This window comes from Solanum tuberosum, unplaced genomic scaffold, assembly GCF_000226075.1.
Source record: "Solanum tuberosum cultivar DM 1-3 516 R44 unplaced genomic scaffold, SolTub_3.0 scf00653, whole genome shotgun sequence".
In the NCBI taxonomy this organism is placed as follows: Eukaryota; Viridiplantae; Streptophyta; class Magnoliopsida; order Solanales; family Solanaceae; genus Solanum; species Solanum tuberosum.
This window is the reverse complement of record NW_006239565.1, coordinates 190,613-214,971: the sequence shown is the minus strand read 5'-3', so window position 1 is coordinate 214,971 and position 24,359 is coordinate 190,613. Positions and strand designations below refer to the sequence as shown.

At 30.9% G+C, this 24,359-nt stretch overlaps 4 protein-coding genes across 6 annotated transcripts; 2 read left to right on the top strand and 2 right to left on the bottom strand.

Moving 5' to 3' along the window:
* The first annotated feature begins 245 nt into the window (after positions 1–245).
* LOC102605858 (anthocyanidin reductase-like) lies at positions 246–4,795 on the top strand. The gene is made up of 5 exons (XM_006366501.2): positions 246–366; positions 736–902; positions 1,739–1,951; positions 3,526–3,899; positions 4,484–4,795. Exons 1-5 carry the CDS (start codon positions 246–248, stop codon positions 4,617–4,619), a joined length of 1,011 nt encoding a protein of 336 aa, XP_006366563.1. The 3' UTR covers positions 4,620–4,795.
* Positions 4,796–6,614: 1,819 nt separating this feature from the next.
* Positions 6,615–10,226, top strand: LOC102604843 (dihydroflavonol-4-reductase-like). 2 transcript variants are annotated; one of them, XM_006366499.2, is made up of 5 exons: positions 6,616–6,861; positions 7,061–7,227; positions 7,620–7,832; positions 8,986–9,359; positions 9,851–10,226. In XM_006366499.2, exons 1-5 carry the CDS (start codon positions 6,702–6,704, stop codon positions 9,984–9,986), a joined length of 1,050 nt encoding a protein of 349 aa, XP_006366561.1. In that variant the 5' UTR covers positions 6,616–6,701; the 3' UTR covers positions 9,987–10,226. The 2 variants fall into 2 exon arrangements, with proteins under 2 accessions (XP_015160419.1, XP_006366561.1); XM_015304933.1 differs by lacking the exon at positions 7,620–7,832 and having other exon boundaries at positions 6,615–6,861.
* LOC102605179 (probable WRKY transcription factor 30) lies at positions 9,993–12,207 on the bottom strand. Of its 2 annotated transcripts, XM_015304935.1 has the most exons (4): positions 11,757–12,207; positions 11,474–11,725; positions 11,250–11,378; positions 9,993–10,843 (listed from the first exon to the last, which is right to left on the bottom strand). In XM_015304935.1, exons 2-4 carry the CDS (start codon positions 11,698–11,700, stop codon positions 10,327–10,329), a joined length of 873 nt encoding a protein of 290 aa, XP_015160421.1. In that variant the 5' UTR covers positions 11,701–11,725; positions 11,757–12,207; the 3' UTR covers positions 9,993–10,326. The 2 variants fall into 2 exon arrangements, with proteins under 2 accessions (XP_015160421.1, XP_006366562.1); XM_006366500.1 differs by having other exon boundaries at positions 11,474–12,207.
* Positions 12,208–18,023: 5,816 nt separating this feature from the next.
* On the bottom strand, positions 18,024–23,497 carry LOC102604510 (rhodanese-like domain-containing protein 4, chloroplastic). Its single transcript, XM_006366498.2, has 9 exons — positions 22,153–23,497; positions 21,398–21,500; positions 21,232–21,315; positions 20,457–20,531; positions 20,301–20,375; positions 19,306–19,386; positions 19,019–19,162; positions 18,595–18,783; positions 18,024–18,233 (listed from the first exon to the last, which is right to left on the bottom strand). Exons 1-9 carry the CDS (start codon positions 22,791–22,793, stop codon positions 18,186–18,188), a joined length of 1,440 nt encoding a protein of 479 aa, XP_006366560.1. The 5' UTR covers positions 22,794–23,497; the 3' UTR covers positions 18,024–18,185.
* Between the last annotated feature and the right edge of the window lie 862 nt (positions 23,498–24,359).

The window sequence follows — 24,359 nt, the reverse complement described above, 5'->3', positions numbered from 1 at the left end:
ATTGATACTATAAATAGTTTATTATATTATACAATGTCAACGTAACAAAGCCTTTTAATTCTATATATATAGATACACCAAACTAGACTTTTAACCTATAATAGTACAATTGGACAAAAAAAAAAAATACACATGGGCTTTAGTATTATATCATCAACAAGCTCCATTTATCAATCACTAGCATCATATATCCCAAATATAGAAATGGCTTTGAGGAAGAAGAGATAAAATAAAAGTCCCAACAAATGGAGGAGAAAAGCACTTGCAAGGTTTGTGTTACAGGAGGTGCAGGGTACATAGGTTCTTCTCTTGTAAAAAAGCTTTTGGATAAAGGTTACATTGTTCATGCTACCCTAAGAAACTTAGGTATGTTTAGTGGGTATTTTCATAAATATTTTAATTGAATAAATGAGAAAAGAAAAAAAAATAGTCGTGTCTTCACACAAAAAATTAGAAAGTTTTCAAGTAATATTTCAATGAGAATCTGTTTAACATCATGAGTTTTTGTAGTAAGTTGGTTTGATAGAAAATGAACGGGAAAATCATGTTTTTATAACATAAATTTATCATTGATTAAAAACCTCTATTTCTAGTAGTGGTTATACTTATATCAGATCCTTTATGTTTTGAATGATTTGAGGGTCAACGGACGATATTTTTGAAGAATTCAAACAACATAACTCCAATATATATGGATGTTTTTAAAAATGATTAGTTAAGTTGATTTAAATGCAGAGGATGAGTCAAAGGTTGGGCTATTGAAGAGTTTAAGTGGTGCAGATAAAAGATTAAAGTTATTTGAAGCTGACATTTATAAAGCAGAGGAATTTGAGGAGGCTATTCAAGGCTGTGAATTTGTTTTTCATGTTGCCACACCTTTGTTGCATTCTGAAGGTTCTCAGGTATGGAATTTCATCCCCTTTTCCACTGATGACACTTATCAATCCCTCCTATCAGGCCATGGTGTTCACCCAAATTTACTTGACAAAAAATTATTTATTTTAGTGTATATATTTTGATATTGAGTCCCTTGAACATAAGATTAAACACTATATTTTTTATTTTTCAAACACCTTTAGTAAAAATTCCGAATCCACTACGTACTGTGTTTCTTATCTCCAATTCTGTTTGAGTTTGAGTTTTGTGGATTGACATTATAAATTATTATTTTTTAATCATCAAAATTGATTTATTATAATATGTAGTTATGTACTCTTTTCAATTTAATTTATGTGTCATAATTGAAATTTCGAGAGTCAATTAACATTTCTTTGACTGAAATTTCTTTATATGTTTTAAAAATATTTTAGATATTACGATAACTATTGATAAATCAAGAATTAAAAGAGTTTAAAAAAGTATTTTATATTTTCTTATTTACTATAGATAAGCTAGAGACTACTTATATACAAAAATCTATAATTACAAACATGATTTTAGCACTATGTCTCGCACAATATGAAGTCATATCTTACGCAATATTAATGGTGTAATTCTGCATAGTTGAAATAGAATATTCTACCTGATCTTTTTGTATCATTTATGTTATGGTTAACACTTTTTTTTTAGCATAGTTTTAATATGTTTTTTTTTTAAAAAAATAAATAAAACTCTTATGTTTGAGTTCACGATAAATTTAAAAGTTTAAATATCAAAATTTCAACTGTATCATATAAATTAGAAAAGAAAAGATTATTATTTCTTTTATAAGTAATTTTGACCTTAATATTTGAAACAGTACAAAGATAGAACAGAGGCAACAATTGATGGAGTGAAGAAAATTGGAATGATTTGTCTTAAAAGTGGGAGAGTTAAGAGACTTATCTATACTGCTTCTGTTGTAGCTGCCTCCCCATTGAAGGAAGATGGAATTACTTTCAAACAATTAATGGATGAAACATGTTGGACACCTCTTAATTTCTCAAATCCTTACACCAAACAGTGGCTTTGGGTGAGCCTAATGTTTTTGATCTCTTCGTTTCAGTTTGTTTGATTTTTTAAAATTTATTTTTAAAAAATGATTCTTTCTCGTTTTAGCAATCTTTAATTTCAAATGTCCACATGACATGTTTAAGATTACAAGATACAAAATTATTTTGATACATTTGACATATCTTTAATTTAACATTACAAAATTGAAAAATCTTTTTTATTTTCCTAAGTTATATGTCCAATTCAAAACTTAAAATGGAGGAAGTATTTCATTTATGCTCCTACAAATATGATGCATTAATAAAGCTTTTTGTATCATTGTGTCATGCTAAGAGATATACAATGAATCCAATGAATCTCCAATTTCTTGATGTTTCTCTTTTGAATCCATTTTTTCATTTGTTTTATATTTAATAATACAGTAATATATTAGATGACTTACCATTTATTCTATGTTAATACTAATAAAATATATAAGAGTTAATGGTTAAAAATATATCTGAATTTTTATAATTTTTTTCTTGAGTTTCACGTCAACCCGAGACTAAATCAACCCGACATTATATATATAATTTTAAAATTTTATTTTATACATAAAAATATTCACTTTGATATAATTTTTAAATATTTCTTATACTTTTTCATAGTTTTTATCTTTTAATATATTATTTCAAGTTTGAAACTTAGAATTCTTAATGGTTCAATAAAGATTATAGTCCATAGATGTTGGTAATTATAATAAAGCTTAAATCTAAATCAAATTAATACTAATGACAAAAAAGAAAATCAATTCAACACTAAGAATGACAATAATATTGAATATTTGTTCTTTAGTTTTCAATTGGTTTAGACGATTAAAATACATAATCTAATTTTAATTTCCTTTAATAATTAGTCATGTAACTAATACTTATTAAACTTATTTTAGCATGATTTAGTTCTTTTAAATTATGATCATTTTCATTATGACTTGTTAATTTGCAATATTTGTTTTATGCGATTTCATTATATTATTTTTTGTTGGATATTTTAGTGTCATTAATCATATAATATTTTGTGTTATTTTCTTAAGAAACACCTTAGATAGTTGTATTTTGGTAGGACTAAAGAAATATTTGAAGTACAAGTAAATTATATGTTTGTATGAATACTTTACCGGAAAAACCCAAAAAAATCCGAAAATCTCGAAAAAATCCGAAAAACCCGAGGTTGAAAAACCCAAGTTTTATTGGTTTGGTTTGGTTTATAAATTTAAAAATCCGACACAAATAGTTTGGTTTGATATTTGAAAAATCCGAACCAACCCGACCATGTACACCCCTAAATTCATCTATATATGTATCAACACACACCTAGTTGAGTAGATGGTAATAGTTTAGGTGGAAAAAAGAACAAATGATAATTATTGTCCTAGTCAGCTTCAATGTGTGTTTTATACAAATACTGATAATCCAGGTAGGAAAAGTGAACAAATAATAGTTAGGGTGTGAAACTGGCAAAAAAGTGACAATTCAGGTGTATTATTGACATTGCATGTTTTTTTCACAAACATGGCATAAAACTTAAATTTTGTAATTTATTTATTATTTATAGGATTATGTAGAGTCAAAGATGCTAGCTGAGAAAGAGATGTTGAAGTTTGAGAAGGAAGGTTTAGAAGTGGTTACATTATGTTGTGGCCTTGTAGGTGGAAACACTTACTTACCTTATATCCCAACAAGTGATGCTATGTTCTTGTCAATGTTAACTCAAGAGGAGATTCTCTACAATTCACTCAAGTTTTTAGAGGAACTTATTGGAAAAGTTCCAATTGTGCATATTGAAGATGTGTGTGAAGCTCATTTGTTCTTCATGAATAATGTTGGTTCTCTCAATGGGCGTTTCTTGTGTGCTAGCTCATTTGTTTCTACTGCAGAGATTGGCACTTACTATCAACACAATTATCCAGAGTTTAAGGTCAACAAAGAGTAAGACATTATATCAACCTTATTACTGATTACTGACTTGGGGTATGGTGGGATGGTTGAAATTTTTCCATATTTAATCATATGTCTCGGGTTTGAGCTCTTGGTAGAGAAAATATCATGTTGGGAGTGCTCTAAGAATGAATCCTGCAATACGTGAATTTGAATAATTAGTCTAACTACAATATGAATATCGAATCAGGTGGAAAGCCAAAATAAGATAAAATAAATAATTTGATAGCATTAATCACAAATTAAAGGAGAATTTGATTTGTGTTTGGTTCTATGGAAAACATTTTCCAATTCTTGAAAGGGTTCTTAAGGAAAAAAAGTAGTTCTTACTTATTTATTTATTTATTTGTGTTTTTTGGTAAAAAGAGCAAAAACATATTGTCCTAAAACTATATTATGGGGTGGGATGCCACATGGCTGGGGTGGTCAAGGGGTGGGCGTTAGGGTCATTAGAAGGTGGAGATGAGACAATGAACTTATAATGTTGTTTATGAGACTTGTTTCTGCTGCTAAACTAAGTCATTTTCCTTATTTTAAGTAACTAATTATTTTCCCCGGGAATATGTTTTTCCCAGGTACTTGCATGATCCCAAGAGAGAAATCAAGTGTGGATCGAAAAAGTTGGTTGAGAAAGGTTTTGTGTACAAATATGGGATGAAGGAGATATTGGATGATTGTGTTATTTGTGCAAGGAAGAATGGCATTTTATAGTAACAATGAATAAACATCTCATGATGAAAGTCAAAATTCCATATTTGAAGTTGTAATCTTTATGTACGTATTCTTAATTAATAATTCCGGGATAGAACGGAATAAATAATTCAGTAATAGCGATACTTTGAATTATAGAGTTTCAACGAACTCAAATAATGGTGAAAACCACACTATGTGACACTTTGTTTTATTTTTCGAAGCAATGCATAACAAGAGGGGAAGAAGAATTTGTTGAAGAATGAAAAAGTTTCACATAGGTAGTTAATAAAAAAGATTCATATAAATTTTATAAAAAATGAGTTTTGGATCTAACTCAATCCCAAAAATCAATACATGAGTTATACCACCTTTTTTTTTTTTTTTTGTAAATTTATGATTGTTGACATGCAGTGGCGGATCCAGGATTTCTGTGAAGGGGGTTCGAAATATAAATAAGAAAACATGTAAAAATACAAGATGAAAAACTGAGTGAGATAGGAGGAAACTAGTAATCTGAATCCAATAAGTTTAACTTGCCTTGTCATGCTGCGTTAAGTTTTTTTTTACTTTTACCCTATTTCATCGAGCTTTTTTTAAAAATATTTCTTGTGCTTTTTTTCTCTTTTATATTCCAGTGTTCTACTCTTTTTTTTTTTTGATTTTTTTTAATTCAACCACTAAGATATTATAATAAATAGTCATAAGATAAATAATTGACATCGTCGATATTTTAGTTCCTTTAATTCAATTTACTAGGTTAGTCATTCGTGAAAAAGACAAATGATAAATAGAACAAATAAGTTTAATTTAGTTTTCATCTTTTTAAAATCGAACTGAAAAAAGAAGAAGAAAGAAATACTATAAAATTAAAGGGGGGGGGGGGGTAATCAATTAATTAGATTTTATTAAAAGATTATTCACGACTTTTAAATTTCTTCATTAGATTAACTTTTATCTAATTTATTTTATATAATATTTTTTGTAAATCAATTTCAAATTTTATAATAATTCATCGTTAGTACATAGAGACTTATGTAGAAATAAAATGAGAAGTATAAATAAGAAGAATAGTAGACAAAAGTATCTAAAATATGTCTAATAAATTTAAACAAAGATAAATTGAGAAAAAAAATAGCATAGAGATAAAAATAATGATAACAAAAATAATAAAGTTTTACATTGAATCAAAAACAATGAGGCATTTCATTGAGTTGGATTTGAGCCCAAAACCAGAGCCCATTCAGCCTTCCAAAAACAATGAAATGGAGTTGGATTTGAGCCCAACACAAGAGCTCATTCAGCCTTTCAAAGCAAAAAAAAAAAAAAAAACAAGTGGGAAAATGTTACAAGTGAGAGTTGAACCCCAAACATCTCGGTCAAAGACTCAAAGTTGAACCCCTTAGCCGCTAAGCCATGCCTCTCTTTTGTTTTGAGGGGGTTCATTTTAATAAATGTACTCATAAAATAAAAAATAGACCTTATATATACAATGTAATTTTTCGACAAATCCCCTAACCTCCACGTGGGTCCGCTCCTGTTGACATGACAAGATAGAATATACTTTAATATTTTGTAATTTTAATACTCTCTCTGTCCCTAATTATTTATCCACTTTTGAATTGACACACCTATTAAGAAAATAATAATTGACATATTGAGTTTACCATTTTACCCCTATTAATTATGAAGTGGATGGATTAAAAATTTAAGATTTTCAAGAAGTTCTATCTTTTTCAAAATTAATTAACTGAAATTATAGTAGGTAAAAAAATTTGTCCTTTCTTGATTTGTCAAAATAGACAAGTAAAAAGGGACATATAAAAAAAGAAAAAATTGACAAGTAATTAGAGACAGGGAGAGTATCATGAATTTGAATGGTGATACTCAATTTTTTGGTACTTAGCATAATAATGAGATATAAACACATGTTAAGTTGCATTCATGGACCATGGTACTATAAATATTTCATTACAATGTCAACATACCTAAGATTTTAATTTCCATATAGAGATATAGTACCAAAATATGGGGTCCCCTAGTTTTATATAGCCCACAAGCTCCATTTATCAATCACTTAAAGATCATATCCCAATTATAGAAATGGCTGAGGAGGAAGAGATAAAGCAAAAGACCCAACAAATGGAGGAGAAAAGCACTTACAAAGTTTGTGTTACAGGAGGTGCAGGGTACATAGGTTCTTCTCTTGTTAAAAAACTTTTGGACAAAGGTTACATTGTTCATGCTACACTAAGAAACTTAGGTATGTTGAGTGGGTATTTTCATAGATATTTTGATTGAATCAATGAGAACAGAAAAAAAAAAAGAAAAAAAAAGACTAGTGTTTTTACACAGATTTTTTTTTTCCCAGTATTTCGATGAAAATCTGTTTTCCATGTATGTTTTCATAGTGTGTGTGTGGATGTTTTTTAAAATGATTAGTTAAGTTGATTTAAATGTAGAGGATGAGTCAAAGGTGGGACTATTGAAGAGCTTAAGTGGTGCAGATGAAAGATTAAAGTTATTTGAAGCTGACATTTATAGAGCTGAGGAATTTGAGGAAGCTATTCAAGGCTGTGAATTTGTTTTCCATGTTGCCACCCCTTCATTGCATTATGAAGGATCTCAGGTATGGAATTCCACTGATGATACTCATCAATCCCTCTTTTCAGGATCAGATCTAGGAGGGGCGAGGGTGTTCACTCGATAACAATTATATATAGGGCTTTAGAATTTATCTTGAGTTCCAAGTTCAAATCGTAGATACTATTTGAATTCGGTGAAAATTTTGGATCCATCACTGCCTCTCATCCCAAATTATAACTGAGTTTGAATTATGTGCATTGATATTATAATTTATTTATTTTTATCATCAAATGAAATTGATTTATAATAATATGTTATTATATACTCATATTTGTTATGGTCAACACTTTTTACTTAGTTTCATATATATAAATTTTATTTTTAAATAAATCTTGTTTCTTTTATCTGTAATCTTGACCTTAATATATGAAACAGTACAAAGATAGAACAGAGGCAACAGTTGATGGAGTGAAGAAAATTGGAAGGATTTGCCTTAAAAGTGGGACAGTTAAGAGACTTATTTATACTGCCTCTATTATAGCTGCCTCCCCATTAAAGGAAGATGGAATTACTTTCAAAGAATTAATGGATGAAACATGTTGGACACCTCTTAATTTCTCAAATCCTTACAACCAACCGTGGCTTTGGGTGAGCTTAATTAATGTATTTATTGACCTTTCTATATGCTGCATTATATTATTATCATCCTATATTAATTTGATATGATTTGATTTCGGCAAAATGTGGTATTATAAGTGGATAATAGTAGTCTGTTTGACTTCAATTTACATGACAAATTTGATTTGCGTTAGCACTATTTTATTATTTTGATTTATAAATACAACCAAACCTCTCTATAGTGACAAAGTTTGTTGAAAAGTTTCTAGGTTGTTATAATGGGCATAATACATAAATATGTTCTTTAACTTGACCTCAGCTCATATCTATGTGTTGGGTTCGAAAGTGATTTGGACGTCATGCAGAAGCTTACAATTGCAGATCATAAGATGATAAATTAGACAACACATAAAACTATACTAAACGACATAATATTATTATATGATATGACCAATTGGCCTACATAATTAAAAACATAGAAAATGTAGAGAGAAAATCTCTCCATAAACAAAAGTCTTTAAACGACTACATTGTGGAATTTATTGTATTATCCTATGAGAAGAGGAATCTTCAATTTATAGAGTTCCAAATCTTCCATCCAAGGAAAGAATAAACCAAATATGGAAGAGAATTATATTTTTCTTTCAGGAAAAGTAAAAACATTTATGATAATGTTTTGACTTTTCTTTAAGGAAAAAGTAAAACTCAAATATGGCAAGAAAATCAAGACAAAACCCTAACATTATGTTCTCCAACTTTGAGTGTGCACGGGTAGACACTTAAACTTGTATAAAGTTAAACAACTATACACAAACGTCCTACTTGACATCATACATGGAAATTTTCATCATACGTGGTGTCTTATGTGTATTATGCCAAATAGGGCTCGTGTGTCTATTTGTTCAACTTTATACAAGTTTAAGTGTCAACTTGTGCACACCCAAAGTTGGAGAGTATAAATGTGAAATGACCCCAAGTTAAAGGACATATTTATATATTATGTCGTTATAATGAGGTGTTGTTCTATATATATATATATATATATACTAATATATGACATTTATATCTCATTTAGTTGTTATAAACAAAAGTGTGCAATTTTTATTTATTATGAATACAGTTATGTAAATAACTTTTACATAATCAGTACATATAACTTAAATTCTCTTATATATTATTATAGGATTATGTAGAGTCAAAGATGTTAGCTGAGAAAGAGGTGTTGAAGTTTGAGAAGGAAGGTTTGGAAGTGGTTACGTTATGTTGTGGCCTTGTGGGTGGACACACTTTTTTGCCTTATTTCCCATCAACTTCTGCTATGTTCTTGTCAGTGTTCACTCAAGAGGAGAAATTGTGCAATATAATCAAGTTTTTAGAGGAACTTAATGGAAAAGTTCCAATAGTACATATTGAAGATGTGTGTGAAGCTCATATGTTCTTCATGAATAATGTTGGTTCTCTCAATGGGCGTTTCTTGTGTGCTAGCTCATTTGTTTCTACTGCAGAGATTGGCAATTACTATCAACACAATTATCCAGAGTTTAAGGTCAACCAAGAGTAAGATGTTATTATGAATCTTGCATTCTACATTACATTACTTCCTTGATAACCGACTTGGATTGTAGTGGGATGGTTGAGTTTCCTTTCACACTTAATCAAAGGTTTTGGGATGGTCAAGGGGTAGGGTCGGGGGAATTGGGTGGGTAAGGAGGATAAAATAAGCATAGAATATATCTATTAAGGAAGTCATTTTCTTCGTTTTTAAGGCCTTTTCATGTGCGGACCTGAGTCTTTTTCATGAGTCTATCACGTGAGAATTCTTTTTAATATAGGTGGCGGTGAGATTCGATATCTCAAGACCTTTGCTCACTCTGATACCATGTTGAAGTGTGTGACCATCTCATTTAAAAATTTAAGTTGTTAGAGAGAGCAACACTTTTACTATTTAATTATATTCTCAACACGCACCCTTGACCATCCCACCTCTTATGTGATATTTTTGTCAAATGTGATTTTTAGTTTCCTTTCCTTAAACTTGTCAATCTCAGGTACTTGAATGACCCCAAGAGAGAAATCAAGTGGGGATCAAAAAAGTTGGTTGAAAAAGGTTTTGTGTACAAATATGGAATGAAGGAGCTACTTGATGATTGTGTTACTTCTGCTAGGAAGAATGGCATTTTATAGCCACAATGAACAAAATTAACTAGTTTCTGAATCAAAATTTTAATTTGTTACAGACATGACATTATATATTTTAGACAAATCTTAGAGCCACTTGACATTTTTTTTTTTCTATCGTTTGTAACAAGTGGTGTCAAAATTTATGGTAAAGTACATTGCCAAAAAAAGTTCACAGGAGAAAAAACAAAATAGTACAAAAAATAGAGTTTTCCAAAGAGTTGGCTCTCAAGTTAGTGTCGATCACAAAAACACTCGATATGACCCAATTCTAGGTCAGAGGTTCAAATCCTAAGTGTGACTCTCTGGCATCTTATGAATTCCTGACGTTGTTACTACTCTTAAATTAGGTGAAATATTCAGAAATGTCGATCATCAAGTTAGGATCATGAACATCAAGTTGATCATCCACTGATGAATCCCAGTCTCTGCAAAAAGGCGATTCAATTATTGAAGTTGGCGTTGAGCTAAACACAATACGATCCGATTCTGAGCTCTGAAAAATCTTGTCCATCTCAAACTCCTCTTCTTGATTTGGCAACAATGACAAGTACATGGATTCTGATGTAAATGGCTCTATTGAATTGGCAAAGAATTGGGCATTTTGACTTTCACATTTTAGTGGAGTGAAAGGAACATTTTCTTCTTTGATAGTATTCAACTTTTCAACTTTTTGTTTCTTTATTTGACACTGATTTGGCTTTTGGTTTTCATATGAAAGGAATATTGATGATTGTGAGGCTTTGCAACTATGCATTCCTTTATATGTCACTTCAAAGACTAAAGGATCTTGTTCTGATTTTTGAACTTGTTTTGTTGCTAAGCAGCTTTGTGTATTCCTGTGAGTGCACCTATAATAAGCCCTGCAATTTCAAATGTAACATTCATCTTAGATACAAATCCAGATAATTCAGTGCACTAAGCTTCTGCTATACTTATCTTATATCACATGACAATAACTTTATTAGTTACGTCAGGCTCCCCTTCTCCCAAGTAAATACTTAGAACTAATCTTAATTTTATTCAAAAAAACACACTTTAATCATGTTCTATAGGCAAACATACTTTCATGAGGGTTGTCTATATTTTTGGAAACCCTTCAAGCCCAAAAGTTGAATTGTTGTGAATTTAAGGACATTCTTGCATTGAATATTCTATAATTTCAAAACTATCACTAGCTAACAAAAGTGAAAAAGTGTGGTTGTCATAATATGAAAATAGTTTAACAACCAAACAAAAAAAAGGGATTTCTTTTTCTTTTTCTTTTACCTTGGATGAATAGCTCCTAAAATGTTTTTCTGCCCATATTTTCTCCAACTATAACCATCATCATGATTGAAACTTTCAAGCTCTGTCCCACATATTCTAACTTGTTTACTCCATTGCAGCATTTTCTTTCTACAAATCCAACAAAAAAAAATTAGAAAAAAATCCAAAACCTCAATTTCAAGAAACCATAGAAAATTATTTAATTGAGGACCAAATTAATTCACCTTTTCTTTTTTTGGCCTTGATCCCTCAAAGGAAAAGGATCATTTGTTCCATTAAGAACTTCACAATTCAAAATTGACAATGATTTGTCTAGAGAGGAAAGTATTTTCTCAAGAAGTAAATCACATTCCTTTGGTGAAGCCAGAGGATCAAACTGGTTTACAAACTCTTTACCTTGAGTAAGCTCAGTAATTAGACTTTCTTTACCCCAAGCTTTAACTTTCTCCATTTGGGGATCAATCTTTAGTGACAAAATAGCAAAAAGAATCAATCTTTAGTGACAAAAGATCAAAAAGATTCAATCTTTAGTGACAAAATGTAAAAAGATTCAAACTTCAATGACAAAAGAGCAAAAACATTCAATCTTCAGTGACAAAAGACCAAAAAGATTCAATCTTTAGTGACAAAAATGCATAAAAGATTCAATCTTGAATGACAAAAGAGCAAGAAGATTCAATCCTCAATGACAAAAATGCAAAAGAGAATCAATTTTTTTGTGAATTGGAAAGAGTTAAGCCAAAGCACTAAATGGGATGTTTCAAAACAAGAAAACAAGTATAAAAATGAGTATTTAAAATCACTGAAAATTATATATAAAGATGACAAATTGATCACTAAATTTTTTCAAGAAATAAGTAAGGACAAAAGAGAGAAAGTGAAGGTGCTATGTAACTACTAAGAGGTTTCTTTATGAATTGCAAAAACAGTAAGAAAGGATAGGGGGATATGAAGGAGGAAAATATGTGGAAAGTGGGAAAGTAGAATTTGTAATGTGAACAAAGAATTCGAGAATAATTCAAGAAAGTTTCTAATGTGGGCCAATTTTTTGGCCACCACCATCAATTACATTTAACTTTCATTTTTTTTTCTTCCAATTTTGTCTTTCTATTTGTCCCTTGATTGATTAGTATGTCCTTTTCTTCTTTTTTTTTTATCATTAATTGTTGTTAGAAGTACTACTATGATTTTATGGCCTTCATATTTGCTACCTACCAATTTTTTTTTTGAACAGCTAATTGAGTAGTGTTTATTGATCTAAATGATTAGTAGAATGTTATAAAAGATCTATGTTATTATGTCATACCTAGAATGTCCTTTTAAATGGACTTTATCTTATCAGAAAGAATTGAGACTAAATCCAAAACCATAAGGTTGCAAATTGACTAATTTTAAACTTCTTATTTTATTTCTAATGAGATAAGTTATATAGTCCTATAAGTATCTATGACTTATTTAGATTATATATATTTCAATAGATTTTCTTAAACCTCATATCCAATCGGGAGCAATTTTTATAAAAGAATATTACTAAATTTATTGGTTTCTTTCATAATTGTGCGAAGCAGATCCCATTCACTAGTTATAAATTATTCCCTCCTTTTTAATTTCTTAGTCTAGTTTTTATTTGATACAGAGTTTAAGAAAGTACAAAAGACTTTTAAATCTGTGGCCTTAAACTAAAAATACATAAAATGTACCAAAATATTATTTATTCTTGTAGTCTTAAACATATCATGTGAAAAGTTAAAATTAAAAAATTATCAAAAGGGGAAGAGACATTCTTTTTGAAACATATTAAAAAGAACAATAGGACAAACAAATTGAAACGGAGAAAATATTTTCAAAGAGTCTCTTCAAGAGAAAGGGATGATTAAAACTTATAGTGCTTATTTGTTAGTAAAATGAAATTTTATGATGTCAAAAAATGTTGGCAAAAATAGAAAACACATAGAAATGAGGTGGAGAATGTATTATTTAAGTGAAGAAAAGGAATAGGAAGAAAGGAACACTCTTCACACATGGTTCCACGTTGTTGCCTTTGACAAAGGGAAGAGTGATATGACGTTGATGATAGGTTAGTGTATGATTTTTTACTTATTTTTTTTATATTTGATAAATATGTTAAAACAATACTATCTCAAAAGTATTTAATATAATTTTAATAAATACGATGAATATTAATGGGGGAGGATGTGTCCAAGAGTATAGGGGGATGGGGACCGGGGAACGAGGACAAGGGAAGGCTAGTGTGGGACGGGTTGGATGTAGATTGTTGGGATGAAAAACAAGAAATCAGCATGAAGTGTGATTTATAAAACTTATTTTTTTAACGCTTTGTTGGAGAAAATATATTGATCAATTAAATATGAGAAAACTTTAAAAACAAACACCTTGTAAAAGATAAAACAAAATGGTGTTAAATTATTATTTTTGGACTCTTTTTAAAAAAAAATGAAAGTCTTTAAATTTTGACTCTAATACTAATCACACAAATTTTTCTTAACAAAGGAAAAACTCTTTTTTTTTTTTCAATTCTCTCTTGAAAATTGAAATGATGGCACCTCACTAAAACTAGAGTCGTCAATATGGGCTAGGCCCGTTGGATCGGTCTGGTCTAACCCGTGATTTGATAGGAATGAACAACGATTTTTGGAGCCCATTTAAGAAAAGGGCTTTTAGCCCGGCCTGAATAAATCTGCTGATTTGTGGGGTTTGAAAAATATGGATAGGGCCAGCTCGTGGGCCAAATAAAAATAAAATAGAGTATTAAAAATAATAAGAGTCTAAACTCAAAATCTGTTTAAAGTTTGAAATATTATAATTTAAATACAAATTATGTTTATAAAATATGTACTACTTAAAAAAAATTCCCTAAAATTTCTAGGAAATCACTACATAGGCCATAGCCTATGGAATATTGTCAAAGCTTTTGTGTTTTATTATAATCATTGGAAAACAATTATTTTGATATTTCTATTTAGCTATTTATGCTTTTACTTGAAATCAAACTTAATAAATATTATAAAATAATTTTATTTGTGTATTTGATTAACAAGTAGTAACATTAACAACATGTAATATTGTCTTGTCGATATTTATAATAATATTTTTAAATTATAATTTAATTTAAAAAATATAAAAAATATATTTTTAAGAAAAAAAGGGTTGGCCCGGCAAAGCCCGTAGCCCACGTACTTGTGGGCTGGGCCAACAATTTTCTGGCCCACTCAAAAATGGGCTAGCCCGGCCTGACTCGTTAAATTTCAAAGCCTGTATGGATTAGCCCGGATGGGGTAGGCCAACCCATATTGACAGCTCTAACTGAAACCCTCGCATAATGTAAAAATATAAATTAAATAATACGAAAAAAATAATTAATAAAAACAATAAAACTTTCGTATAGTTTAAACATTTAACTGACTATTTTATATTAATGGAGGAAATTCGGGTCTATCATATCCCCCTAAATTAAGTCACTTAAAAATGCTTATAAACATAAGTTGGTACAAAAAATATGAGTTTGGGTCCAAAAAAAAAAAAATCATCAATGTAATAAGGAAATTGTCAAAAATCTAAAAAATGATGTAGGTGACATTTTTCAACAGAGCATTAGAATTTAAAGGAAATATATACTGATTTTTTAATTGTTTCCTAGAAGTTGCACCCAAGGTCATGAAACACTCCCTCTATTCACTTGTACATTATTTTGAAAATATTTTTTATTTTTATTTGTCATTTTTAATATATACTAAAAAAATCTATTTAATTCTTAGTAGTATTTACTTATTCTCTAATTCATTTTTCAAGATTCTAGACTATACATCAATTAGTATAAATATTATGATTAAATACACATATTGATAATTATTTCATAAAAAGCATACAAAATATAAAATAAACAAGTAAAAATGAACAAAATTAATAATTTCTGCTCATGTATAGGCACATCACTCAAGACCACTTGAGGACAAAATATAATTCCCAAAAGTCTCATCACTTAAATGCAGAAAATAATTCATTCGTTATACACACTGTTTATCAAAAGAAATTTAAATCAATTATAAAAGTTCTTGCTAACCACGTTTCTCATTTATGAAACAATGAGATCCTCATATGTCCAATTCAACATATAGTCATTCTTACTTGTTTCATTTAGTTTTATATTGTCAACATGAATATGAAATAGGAAACAAATAATACTCACTCCGTTTTAATTTATGTGTCACCTTTCAAATTTCAAAATTTAAACAAGTTTATTTTTGAAAAATCTTTTTGGCCAGAATGGTAAAATAACATATTTCACACTATTTTATTTTACCTTTTTAAACATTTTTACCCTTTTAACTTTCATACATTTTAATTAAAAAATGGAAAAAAGAACAATTTATTTAAAAATAAAAAGGATACTATAGACTTTTAAATTTTTTGACCAAATTCTGGCCATTTAGCATTACCCTTTATTTTTAATCATTATTTTTCATGCATCTTTTAAATAATTTGAATTATCAATTAGTGTGACTTGGGATAATTGCACGGAAGTTTCAACAAAATCATCAATTTCTCACATTTTATGTGACATTTTTTTTTATCTCCTCCACCCCCCTCCCCCTAAAAAGATAGCTTTTTATTTATTTTCTTTCTTTATTGTTACTTGTTCAGTATTAATTTGACACATTTTTTAAATAAATAAATAAAATAGAATGACAATTTTACTATATCACTTATTGAATATAATAACTTCAATGCATTGAAAGAGGACTTTAGTTAATAATAAGAATAAACTAGGAATTAAGTAATAAATAATTTCATGATAAATTTCAAAATAACCCACAATACTATAATTTCTGTCATAGCCTTTATCCTTTGGATATAAGCACTTTGTGTGCACCCAGATTAACAAACATTTCAGCTTTTATCCTATAAAATAAATAATTCCATTTATTTCAAAGGTTAGAAATCACGAGGAAGATTCCACTTGATTGGTTCACTTTATCCTATTATTCTCATGTCACCTTTTCACCTAAATTAAAGGGGATATATGGAATAAATGGAGTTCTTGCGTTCTTTCTTATAATTTATTCATAAAAAAGGGTCTAGCTCATCGGCGATCCCTAAAATTGGCATCATATTTCACTTAGACATATTAATTATGTGATATTTATTTTAGACACTTTATATAAGGTTATGTTATGTCATTTTGACACTTTTTACTTATAGAGGCAGAAAAAATTTAGTCTATCATAGTGGCAAGTTAATTGTACTTCCAATTAGGATGCCGTTAGTCGGTTTGGTTCAATTTTAAATATTATTAATTTAATTTATTAATTTATAGTTTGTAAACACGTTAAATTGATTAATAACTAAATCAATAAGATATTTCTTAACGAATTTTGATTAATTAGTTTTGGTTTTTAATGATTTGATTTTCAATTTAACCGATAAATAAATGCTCATCTAATCATAGACATGATAGCAAGAATATAAGTGCAACACAAAAATACACTTATCTCTTTTGGTTAAGACATAATTGTTCGAATTCCTTTTAAAGTCTCATACAAAAAATTACGAAAACAACATTGAGTGTCTGTCATTTTTCACAATCAAAACTAAAACTGAGAAAAGAGAAGGTAATACTATTTTGTGCAAAAAGAGAAAATGTGACATAATAGAGAAGTAAAGAGTCTAACATGTGTTGCATACGGTGGAAAGTAATACTAAAATTTAAGAAATAGCATTGGTATTCACTATAATTTTGGTTATTGATTTAACCATTAACCAAAATTATAAAACCGATCGACCCATTAAAAAAATTTACAAATTAGTTTAAAAATTGTTAACCCAATAATCTAATACTAATAAACTAATAGTATTTTTTTTATTTGATTTATTGGTTAAGTCGATTTTTACGTACCCCTACTCCCAATTATATCTCAAATTAGTTTTTAATGCCCTTTGCATAGTCAAATATTTTATTAAGAGGTTCAAAATATGAAAAAGTAAGAAAAAAATTGAGAGAGGTTCAACATTTATTTTATATATATAATTTTTTTTTAAAAAAAATATGTATAAAAGGGTATATATTTTCACAAAAAAAATCGAATGAACTCCTTTGATCCTATATGCCACCACCCCTACTCCACCCTCTATTTTTTTTTACAGATTCTAGATAACTAAATTTATTAGTCTAACGATCTTTTTATGTTACATAAGGTGTTTCATTATTTGTACTAGGGTGTGCAAATTTCAATTTAACTGATAAATAAAAAATCAAAACAAATATTAGTGTCAGGTTATTGATTTAACAATTTTCTAATTGTTTCTTTAATCTACCTATCGCAAAAGGATCTGCACATTTTTATCCTTAATTTAATTATATATAAAAGTGACTTTAGAATTAATAACCCTATGTTAAATTCCTATTTCCGTTTACTTAGTTTCGTTAATTGGACTATAATGCGTTAAATACACATATGCAAAAAATAAACTAGTTTAAGGTTTAGAGTTTAGTATAAAGGAGTGTGGTGAAATGACAGAGAGTTTTCCGTTCTAAACCAAAGGTGTTAGGTCAAAACCTTAGGAATGGAGAACTCAATTGGGAACACACTTTGAACCCTTTAGTGGACTTATGTGACGTGGATCTAAATTAGTTAGGTGAGTAAACTTCAGATATTTGAGGGATTAAAAGAAATTCAAGGTTTAATGATTCTAATGTTTTTCATTCCTATTAATATATTGCTATGGTTTTGCTTAGAAGTGATTGTATTGCTTAAGTCACACAAAGCTTCTACACCATATCTATCTACAAAACATGATGACATTCATCAATAAATTACAAAGAATGGAAATATTGTTACAAACTTTCCTTCAATTTTTACAAAAAATGGCAATTGTGGAGGTGATACACCTTGGATATGGAAATCTGCAAGTCCAACATTATGCTTGCGTAGGCATTGGCGAAGTCGGAGGCTTGAGATCAGGATACTGCAACCAAAATAAAGAAATGATTTAACTTATATATACTAACAGTATAAACTTTTTTTACATTATCAGTGTACGTTTTATCGTGTTGCAGCAGGTAGCCTGCTTAGTTTTTAGGTCGTTACTCCCAACTTTAATGAACGGTTACATGAAGTTATCTTTTAGATGACCAGTGTACAGATGTTAATATGAATGAGATGACAACAGCACGGGATGTGGATGTCCCAGAGACAAATCACAAGTAATTGAATTAGTCCATTCAGCAATATAATACCACAATCTCAGAATTTAAATGAGATCATTCTCGATTGATCCTGATATAGTGAAATGATGGGACCAACTATTGCGATAAAGAGAAACTTACATTGGGATATGGAGAAAGTGGCCTTGTAATTCCAGTTAGTGCTTCTGCTGTTACTTCTGGTTTTGGAGCTGAACTGATTTCTGGAGTAGACTCGGCAGATACTTCTACCTTGGAAACTGTTTCAGCTTTCCCCACACTGCCATTAGGTTGTGAAGGTATCGGTGACGTTGGAGGCTTGAGATCAGGATACTGCATCAACACATTAGAAAGAGATGATGGCAACCATTGATGGCTCGGTGTGAACAACTAACATTCTTTTGCTATGAGCCTTGAAGTGGATCATATAACGTAGATAGGTCTGGGCATGAGGTTTATACGGTGAAGGTTGGTAAGGACGAGCTAGTGACTCGTGTTATGGACAGGCCACTACACAAATCATAATGAAATGATCAAACTAACTATTCAGGATGAAAAGGAAACTTACATTAGGATATGGTGAAAGTGTCTCGACGGATGCTTCTACTTTAGATGATGCAGCATCCACCTCGGGAACTGATTCACTTGTCTCTGCAGATTCAGGCAGATTTTTTCTAGTCACTGGAACAGGAAGAAGAGCCAGCCCTATTTGCTGAAGTTTCAAGGTGAGAAGCTTAGTTACATGATTAATGAAACTGTGACTATGAAGTATATATCTTGTCGAAAGCAAACATACAGTTCTCTGATATGGCAAGCAAAACACTTTAGTAAGTTCTGAACTTATGAGCACATTACCTTAATGTCACCTACAAGCTCCTTTGGAGCAATCTCTTTGGTGAGGAACTCATCAACTTGTTGCAGACTTTGCTTTCTGTCCTGGAAAGTGAAAATGTCCAACATATTAGTGGACCTCTCAAGTTCAAAAAGTTTCTACAGTGATCAGTATCAATGTTAAGTAACTTGTGGAAACCATAGAGGCCAGTCGCTAGTAAAATTGGATTCACCTTCTATCATAAAACAAAGCAGTTTTAGAAGTAAAATTAAAAAATCAAATGATATATCTTTCATGGAAGTTACGTAGGTCACAAATTAGGGTGGTAGGTTAGTAGGTAGTTGAGTGTCGTCTCGTTATCCAGCGAGATAGGCTTCTCCTTGCATACCAGTAGTATTAGCACTATTCTTGTTGTTTCTTGTTACTCAATTTCTATTACTACGTGTAGTTTATTGTGTTTTGGCTGTCATTTTATTTTGTTGTGGCTACCCGCTACTGTTCCTTTTCTCTGTATGTTTTAGAATACTTCCCCTATTATTTGTGATGTCTTCATTAATTCTGTTTTCTCCTTTGAAATCTGCTTTGATATGTGTTACCTGAGCCGCTTCTTTTTTCTCTTTTTATATCTGCTTTGATATGTGTTACCTGGCTTAGGGTCTTTTGGAAACGGCCTCTTTACCACCACGAGGTAGGGGTAAGGTCTACGTACACTCCACCCTCCCCAGACCCCATCCATGGGATTTTACTGGGTATGTTGTTGTTGCTGTTGTTGATATTTCTTTTACATGTTATAATTTGAGCCTTCAAGTGGTCTTCAGAAAACACAATTTTAGATTCAAGATCTTATTACAGTTGAAGGATATATTTGTTACTGAAAAAAGGATAAGAAACTCATCAGGTAAAAGAAACGAGCAATGCAAGATAGATGAGTGCAGCTAATGGCCAGATCGGCAGGACTACATTTCTGATATCCCTTTCGAGGCAAGAAAAGGATACATTGTAAATGGTGCTGACTTACCTCTGCAAATAGAAGTTTTGTTCTGACTAGTTGGATAAGTCCAGCTGAACCTAACAGTTGAAGTAATGTTTCCGCCTGATAAAAAGGACCAATGGTGAGCTTTCTAACAAATTGTGCTCAATATAATGTTCAAGATAAGATATATTGGAGCCCGACCTCTGAGAACACCAAGAGTCCAAATGCAGCAGCTGCGGCAACACCCAAACCTACAGCGACAGAATCAGAACCGTCCTGCATATCCACATTCCACCAAAGTTATCTCAGTTAAGTCAAAATGTTACGCCAACAGTAGCAGTAGACTAGTAGTTTTCAACATATAGCCAAGTGGATTTTGATAAAATGCAAGTTGAGTAGTCTCTTAAATAAAAATGTGATATGTCACTTATATCTATCATTTGTTTTAAAGGGATGTTAGGTGTTACCTGTATCTGTCATCCCAAAACCATTCACCTAGGAATTGTTATATAAGGATTGCGGAGTTAAAGTGCAGAAAATCTACAAAACAGAAATGTACAACTGTTCCTTGCATTTTAAAATAGAAAAAGAAAATCTTGATTTGTCCACTCCTATTATATGGTAGGACTTCTATAGAAAACCATAGCTAAGAGGCCAGGTTATAGTCAATACGACCATGAACTTTTGGCATTTTTTGTGCAATTAGGAAAAACAGAAGTTGTATGCATTGAAAATCCCAGGAAGTGAGATGTCAACTCATTAAATTCTGCCGTGACATCCTACATCAACGTCACTCCTATTGCATGCATATTTACCATGCCTTTTCCTTCGATGAGTTTATAGACTCCAAACATTACATTTTACCAATTTGCAGTTACAGAAACCCCATAAACTTCTTGGACTCAAATGGCATAACCATATCTGTATTTGGGAGGTCAAATGCAAAGTAACAGTGCTTTAAGAGAGAAAAACATACCCCAAAAAGACCATCAAGAGCATCAGACAGGCCCAGATCAAGACTAAATGTTTTCTTAGGAAGTATCCAAGGGAGGCCACTATTCTGCAGAAATTGGAATTCAGTATGCTTCACGCCACCAACATTCTAGGAAATTCAGAAAGATAACAATATTTTTGAGTATAACCTTCCATCCTCGGGGACCTTCAGCACCATCTTTAATTGCATATGCAGATTTAAAACCATTTGCTGTGACAAGCTCTGCAACCAGTTCAGAGTTTCCATCAAATCTGGCTTCATTACAATCCAGAAAGAAAAAGGATTAGAGTTAATTCGTTCAACAAGTTGGCTGATACAAGCATATTTGTGGAGTCTATTTTTGTAAACAAATTATTTTTTAGAAATTATGCAATGCATGTTATTTTTAATATACCACACTAAACACTACATAAGAAATAATCTCAGTAAAACTAATGCAAGCATAACTAATACCAGCATTACTAATACACCATCACTATCCTTATATACTCTACCAAACGGCCCCTGATTGGTTAAAGAATGTAAGCACATGATTCTTTGTCTAGTTCAGTTTTAAGGGACAACTTGCGCCAGGTAGCACTAAGATTCCAAAAAGATAAACATATTGTTAAAGTGTGCAACCATCTCATCTAAAAACTTTAATGATTAGAATGATCACACCTTTAGTTACTTAATTACGTCTTCAACACGCACCCCTTCACGTGCGGCTGTGACTCTCTTTCTTAGACCAAGTTCCTTGAACAAAGGACCTCTTTTTGCTATGAAACCATATTGAAGTGTGTGATCACTCTAACTAAAAGTTTAAGTTGTCAGAGAGTACACACTTTTACCTACTTAATTATACCTTCAAAAACACAACACTCTACGTACACAATCAACATAAGAATAATTTTGAAATCTTACTTGTCTAGAATGAACAATGTGGTATTTTCTGGCTCCTTAAACTTCAAAGCTAGCTTATTCAAGAACCCTGTCTTATCTTCACCTTTATATACAATTGTAACTGGCTTCTTCTTGAAACCACTTATATCTGGATTCCCCTCTTGTTTCAATTCAACAGTGGTTCGTATATCTACTAACTCTGAACTCGCATCATCTGCCAATTTTGCATAAGCTTTCTTAGCAGACTCAACACCCCATGATGGCTTAGGCATTTTACCAAACACCTGAGACACAATAAATGGTAAACCCAAAACAGCAAAACCACCAGCTATAACTAAAGGATTATCTGATACGAAATCAGTCAAGGTTTCAACAAATGCATTTGCATCAAAATCATTAGTACTAGTACTAGTAGTTGATTGCTGAAGTGCTTCCTCGTATGTCAATGCTTTAGCTAAACCTGTAGTGAAAACAGAGGAAAGTAAAACTAAACCCCCTTGAACATTTCTTGATATACCCTCTACTGATCTTGACAAGTTGGTGCTAAAATTGGATGAATTTTGAAGGTTCTTGAATTGGAAAGATGGGATTTTTTTGGATTCATTTCTTCTATCAGAAAAAACTGAAACAGGGTTTAATCTTGCTGCATTGAGAGCCTCCATAGCAAGAGGACTTTTTTTTGAAATTTTAGCAAAATCTTGATATCCCCTAGTGAAAAGTTGTAGATATGTGGAAGGATCATGGGGCTGGTGATTAAGTGGGCCAATTTTGTAGATGAATAGCTTTTTTTGTGTGTGTGATTTGGCATTTTTGAGTGGCCAAGAATTGCCAAAGGAAATCTTTTATGGAACTCTACATTTTTCAGTGCTACCAACTTCAACTTTTGCTTCATTTGCAGTACACTGTACTTTTATTGCTGACACAGAATGAGCTTCCTCATTGGCTTAAGTTAAGCAACAGAAAATGTTTTTTCTTGGGAATGTGTCAAAAAAATTTTTGTCCGGTGAAAAATATTTACCATCAAACTCAGTGTAAGTGTAGTGTCCGGGGCTATCTTGCGAGCACCTTGACTAATATCTAGGAATATTTATCACCTCCCATCGAGCAACAAGTACCAAGCAGAAACCAAAATGAAAAATACAGGCAACATAGGAGAAAAAATATTGTTCTGTTGGGCGTTTTATCAAACAGCTAATCTGCAGTTTCGACAACCCATTTAACACAAACTTTCTTCCCTCTCAAATCTTTTCATCATGAAGGACGCGTCAAAATATTAATTAAAAGAAAGATACGAGTAAAACCAAAAATTAGGGGAGTCAACCTATTGCATATATACATAAAATTAAATTATTAACTATATAGGATAATTTTTCGACAAAAATATGGATTTGCAAAGAGAAAATAAAAGTGCAATTTTTAAGGTACAACATTTAAGAGTAGAATTCAAATAAAGATTTTTCTCTTATTTAATTTTGTGCTTAGTTTTCTCCAGGGGCCCAAATTAATTCTTTAAAAACAACAACTATGCTGTCCGTTTATCCCACATCGGTTAAACACTGCAGTGAGGAACTGTTATTAATGTTGAGTATGGATATACAATATCACGACCTTACTTGAACAGGATCTGTTCTATAGGCTCGTACCACTGTATCCTTGATTTCTAAGGAGACAGGAAACCAAGTCTGGTTGATGAGACGTGGCCATTAGACTAGAGCGTGATTAACAATCTCTGTGGCTCAATGGGTCATGGAGCCGTAGAGGATCGTTCTCAGCTCCAACTATGGTGCTGGGATGGTCTAATGGCTGTCTGACAGACTCTCAACTCTTTTTTTCCCTTGGTTGTGTCTATTTGTAGACATTTTGCCTTGTGTGAAACTGCCATAGATGACTGTTCAATCCATGAATGTATTGTCAAGGTTTTATCAACTAGGATTTAGGAGTAGTCATTTAAAAAAAAAAATTAAACATAAAGTTTATGGGTGTGTTTGGTACGAAGGAAAATGTTTTCTTGGAAAACAAGTTGATTTTTGACTTATTTTCTCATGTTTGGTTGATGAGTAGAAAATATTTTTCGAAAAAGATTTTTAGTGTTTTATTTATGAATAAAAAAATATTTTTGAGAAATATGTTTTATTTTTACTAGAGTAGAAAATAATTTTTGAAATTGAAAATATTTTTTAAAAACAAACTAAATTTTTTTTTGGGGGTGGGGGCTGGTAGGGGCGGGG

What these genes read in the sequence shown, in the direction of transcription:
- LOC102605858 (XM_006366501.2), top strand. Translation starts at nt 246, where the DNA reads ATGGAGGAGAAAAGCACTTGCAAGGTTTGTGTTACAGGAGGTGCAGGG. An exon ending in TGCATTCTGAAGGTTCTCAG is followed by an intron (nt 903 to 1,738) that starts GTATGGAATTTC and finishes TATTTGAAACAG; the next exon opens with TACAAAGATAGAACAGAGGC. An exon ending in GAGTTTAAGGTCAACAAAGA is followed by an intron (nt 3,900 to 4,483) that starts GTAAGACATTAT and finishes TGTTTTTCCCAG; the next exon opens with GTACTTGCATGATCCCAAGA.
- LOC102604843 (XM_006366499.2), top strand. Translation starts at nt 6,702, where the DNA reads ATGGCTGAGGAGGAAGAGATAAAGCAAAAGACCCAACAAATGGAGGAG. An exon ending in TGCTACACTAAGAAACTTAG is followed by an intron (nt 6,862 to 7,060) that starts GTATGTTGAGTG and finishes ATTTAAATGTAG; the next exon opens with AGGATGAGTCAAAGGTGGGA. An exon ending in TGCATTATGAAGGATCTCAG is followed by an intron (nt 7,228 to 7,619) that starts GTATGGAATTCC and finishes TATATGAAACAG; the next exon opens with TACAAAGATAGAACAGAGGC.
- LOC102605179 (XM_006366500.1), bottom strand. Translation starts at nt 11,700, where the DNA reads ATGGAGAAAGTTAAAGCTTGGGGTAAAGAAAGTCTAATTACTGAGCTT. An exon ending in CAAGGCCAAAAAAAGAAAAG is followed by an intron (nt 11,379 to 11,473) that starts GTGAATTAATTT and finishes TTGGATTTGTAG; the next exon opens with AAAGAAAATGCTGCAATGGA. An exon ending in TTAGGAGCTATTCATCCAAG is followed by an intron (nt 10,844 to 11,249) that starts GTAAAAGAAAAA and finishes TTGAAATTGCAG; the next exon opens with GGCTTATTATAGGTGCACTC.
- LOC102604510 (XM_006366498.2), bottom strand. Translation starts at nt 22,793, where the DNA reads ATGGAGGCTCTCAATGCAGCAAGATTAAACCCTGTTTCAGTTTTTTCT. An exon ending in AAGGTCCCCGAGGATGGAAG is followed by an intron (nt 21,316 to 21,397) that starts GTTATACTCAAA and finishes CAATTTCTGCAG; the next exon opens with AATAGTGGCCTCCCTTGGAT. An exon ending in AGCTTGTAGGTGACATTAAG is followed by an intron (nt 19,163 to 19,305) that starts GTAATGTGCTCA and finishes TTGAAACTTCAG; the next exon opens with CAAATAGGGCTGGCTCTTCT.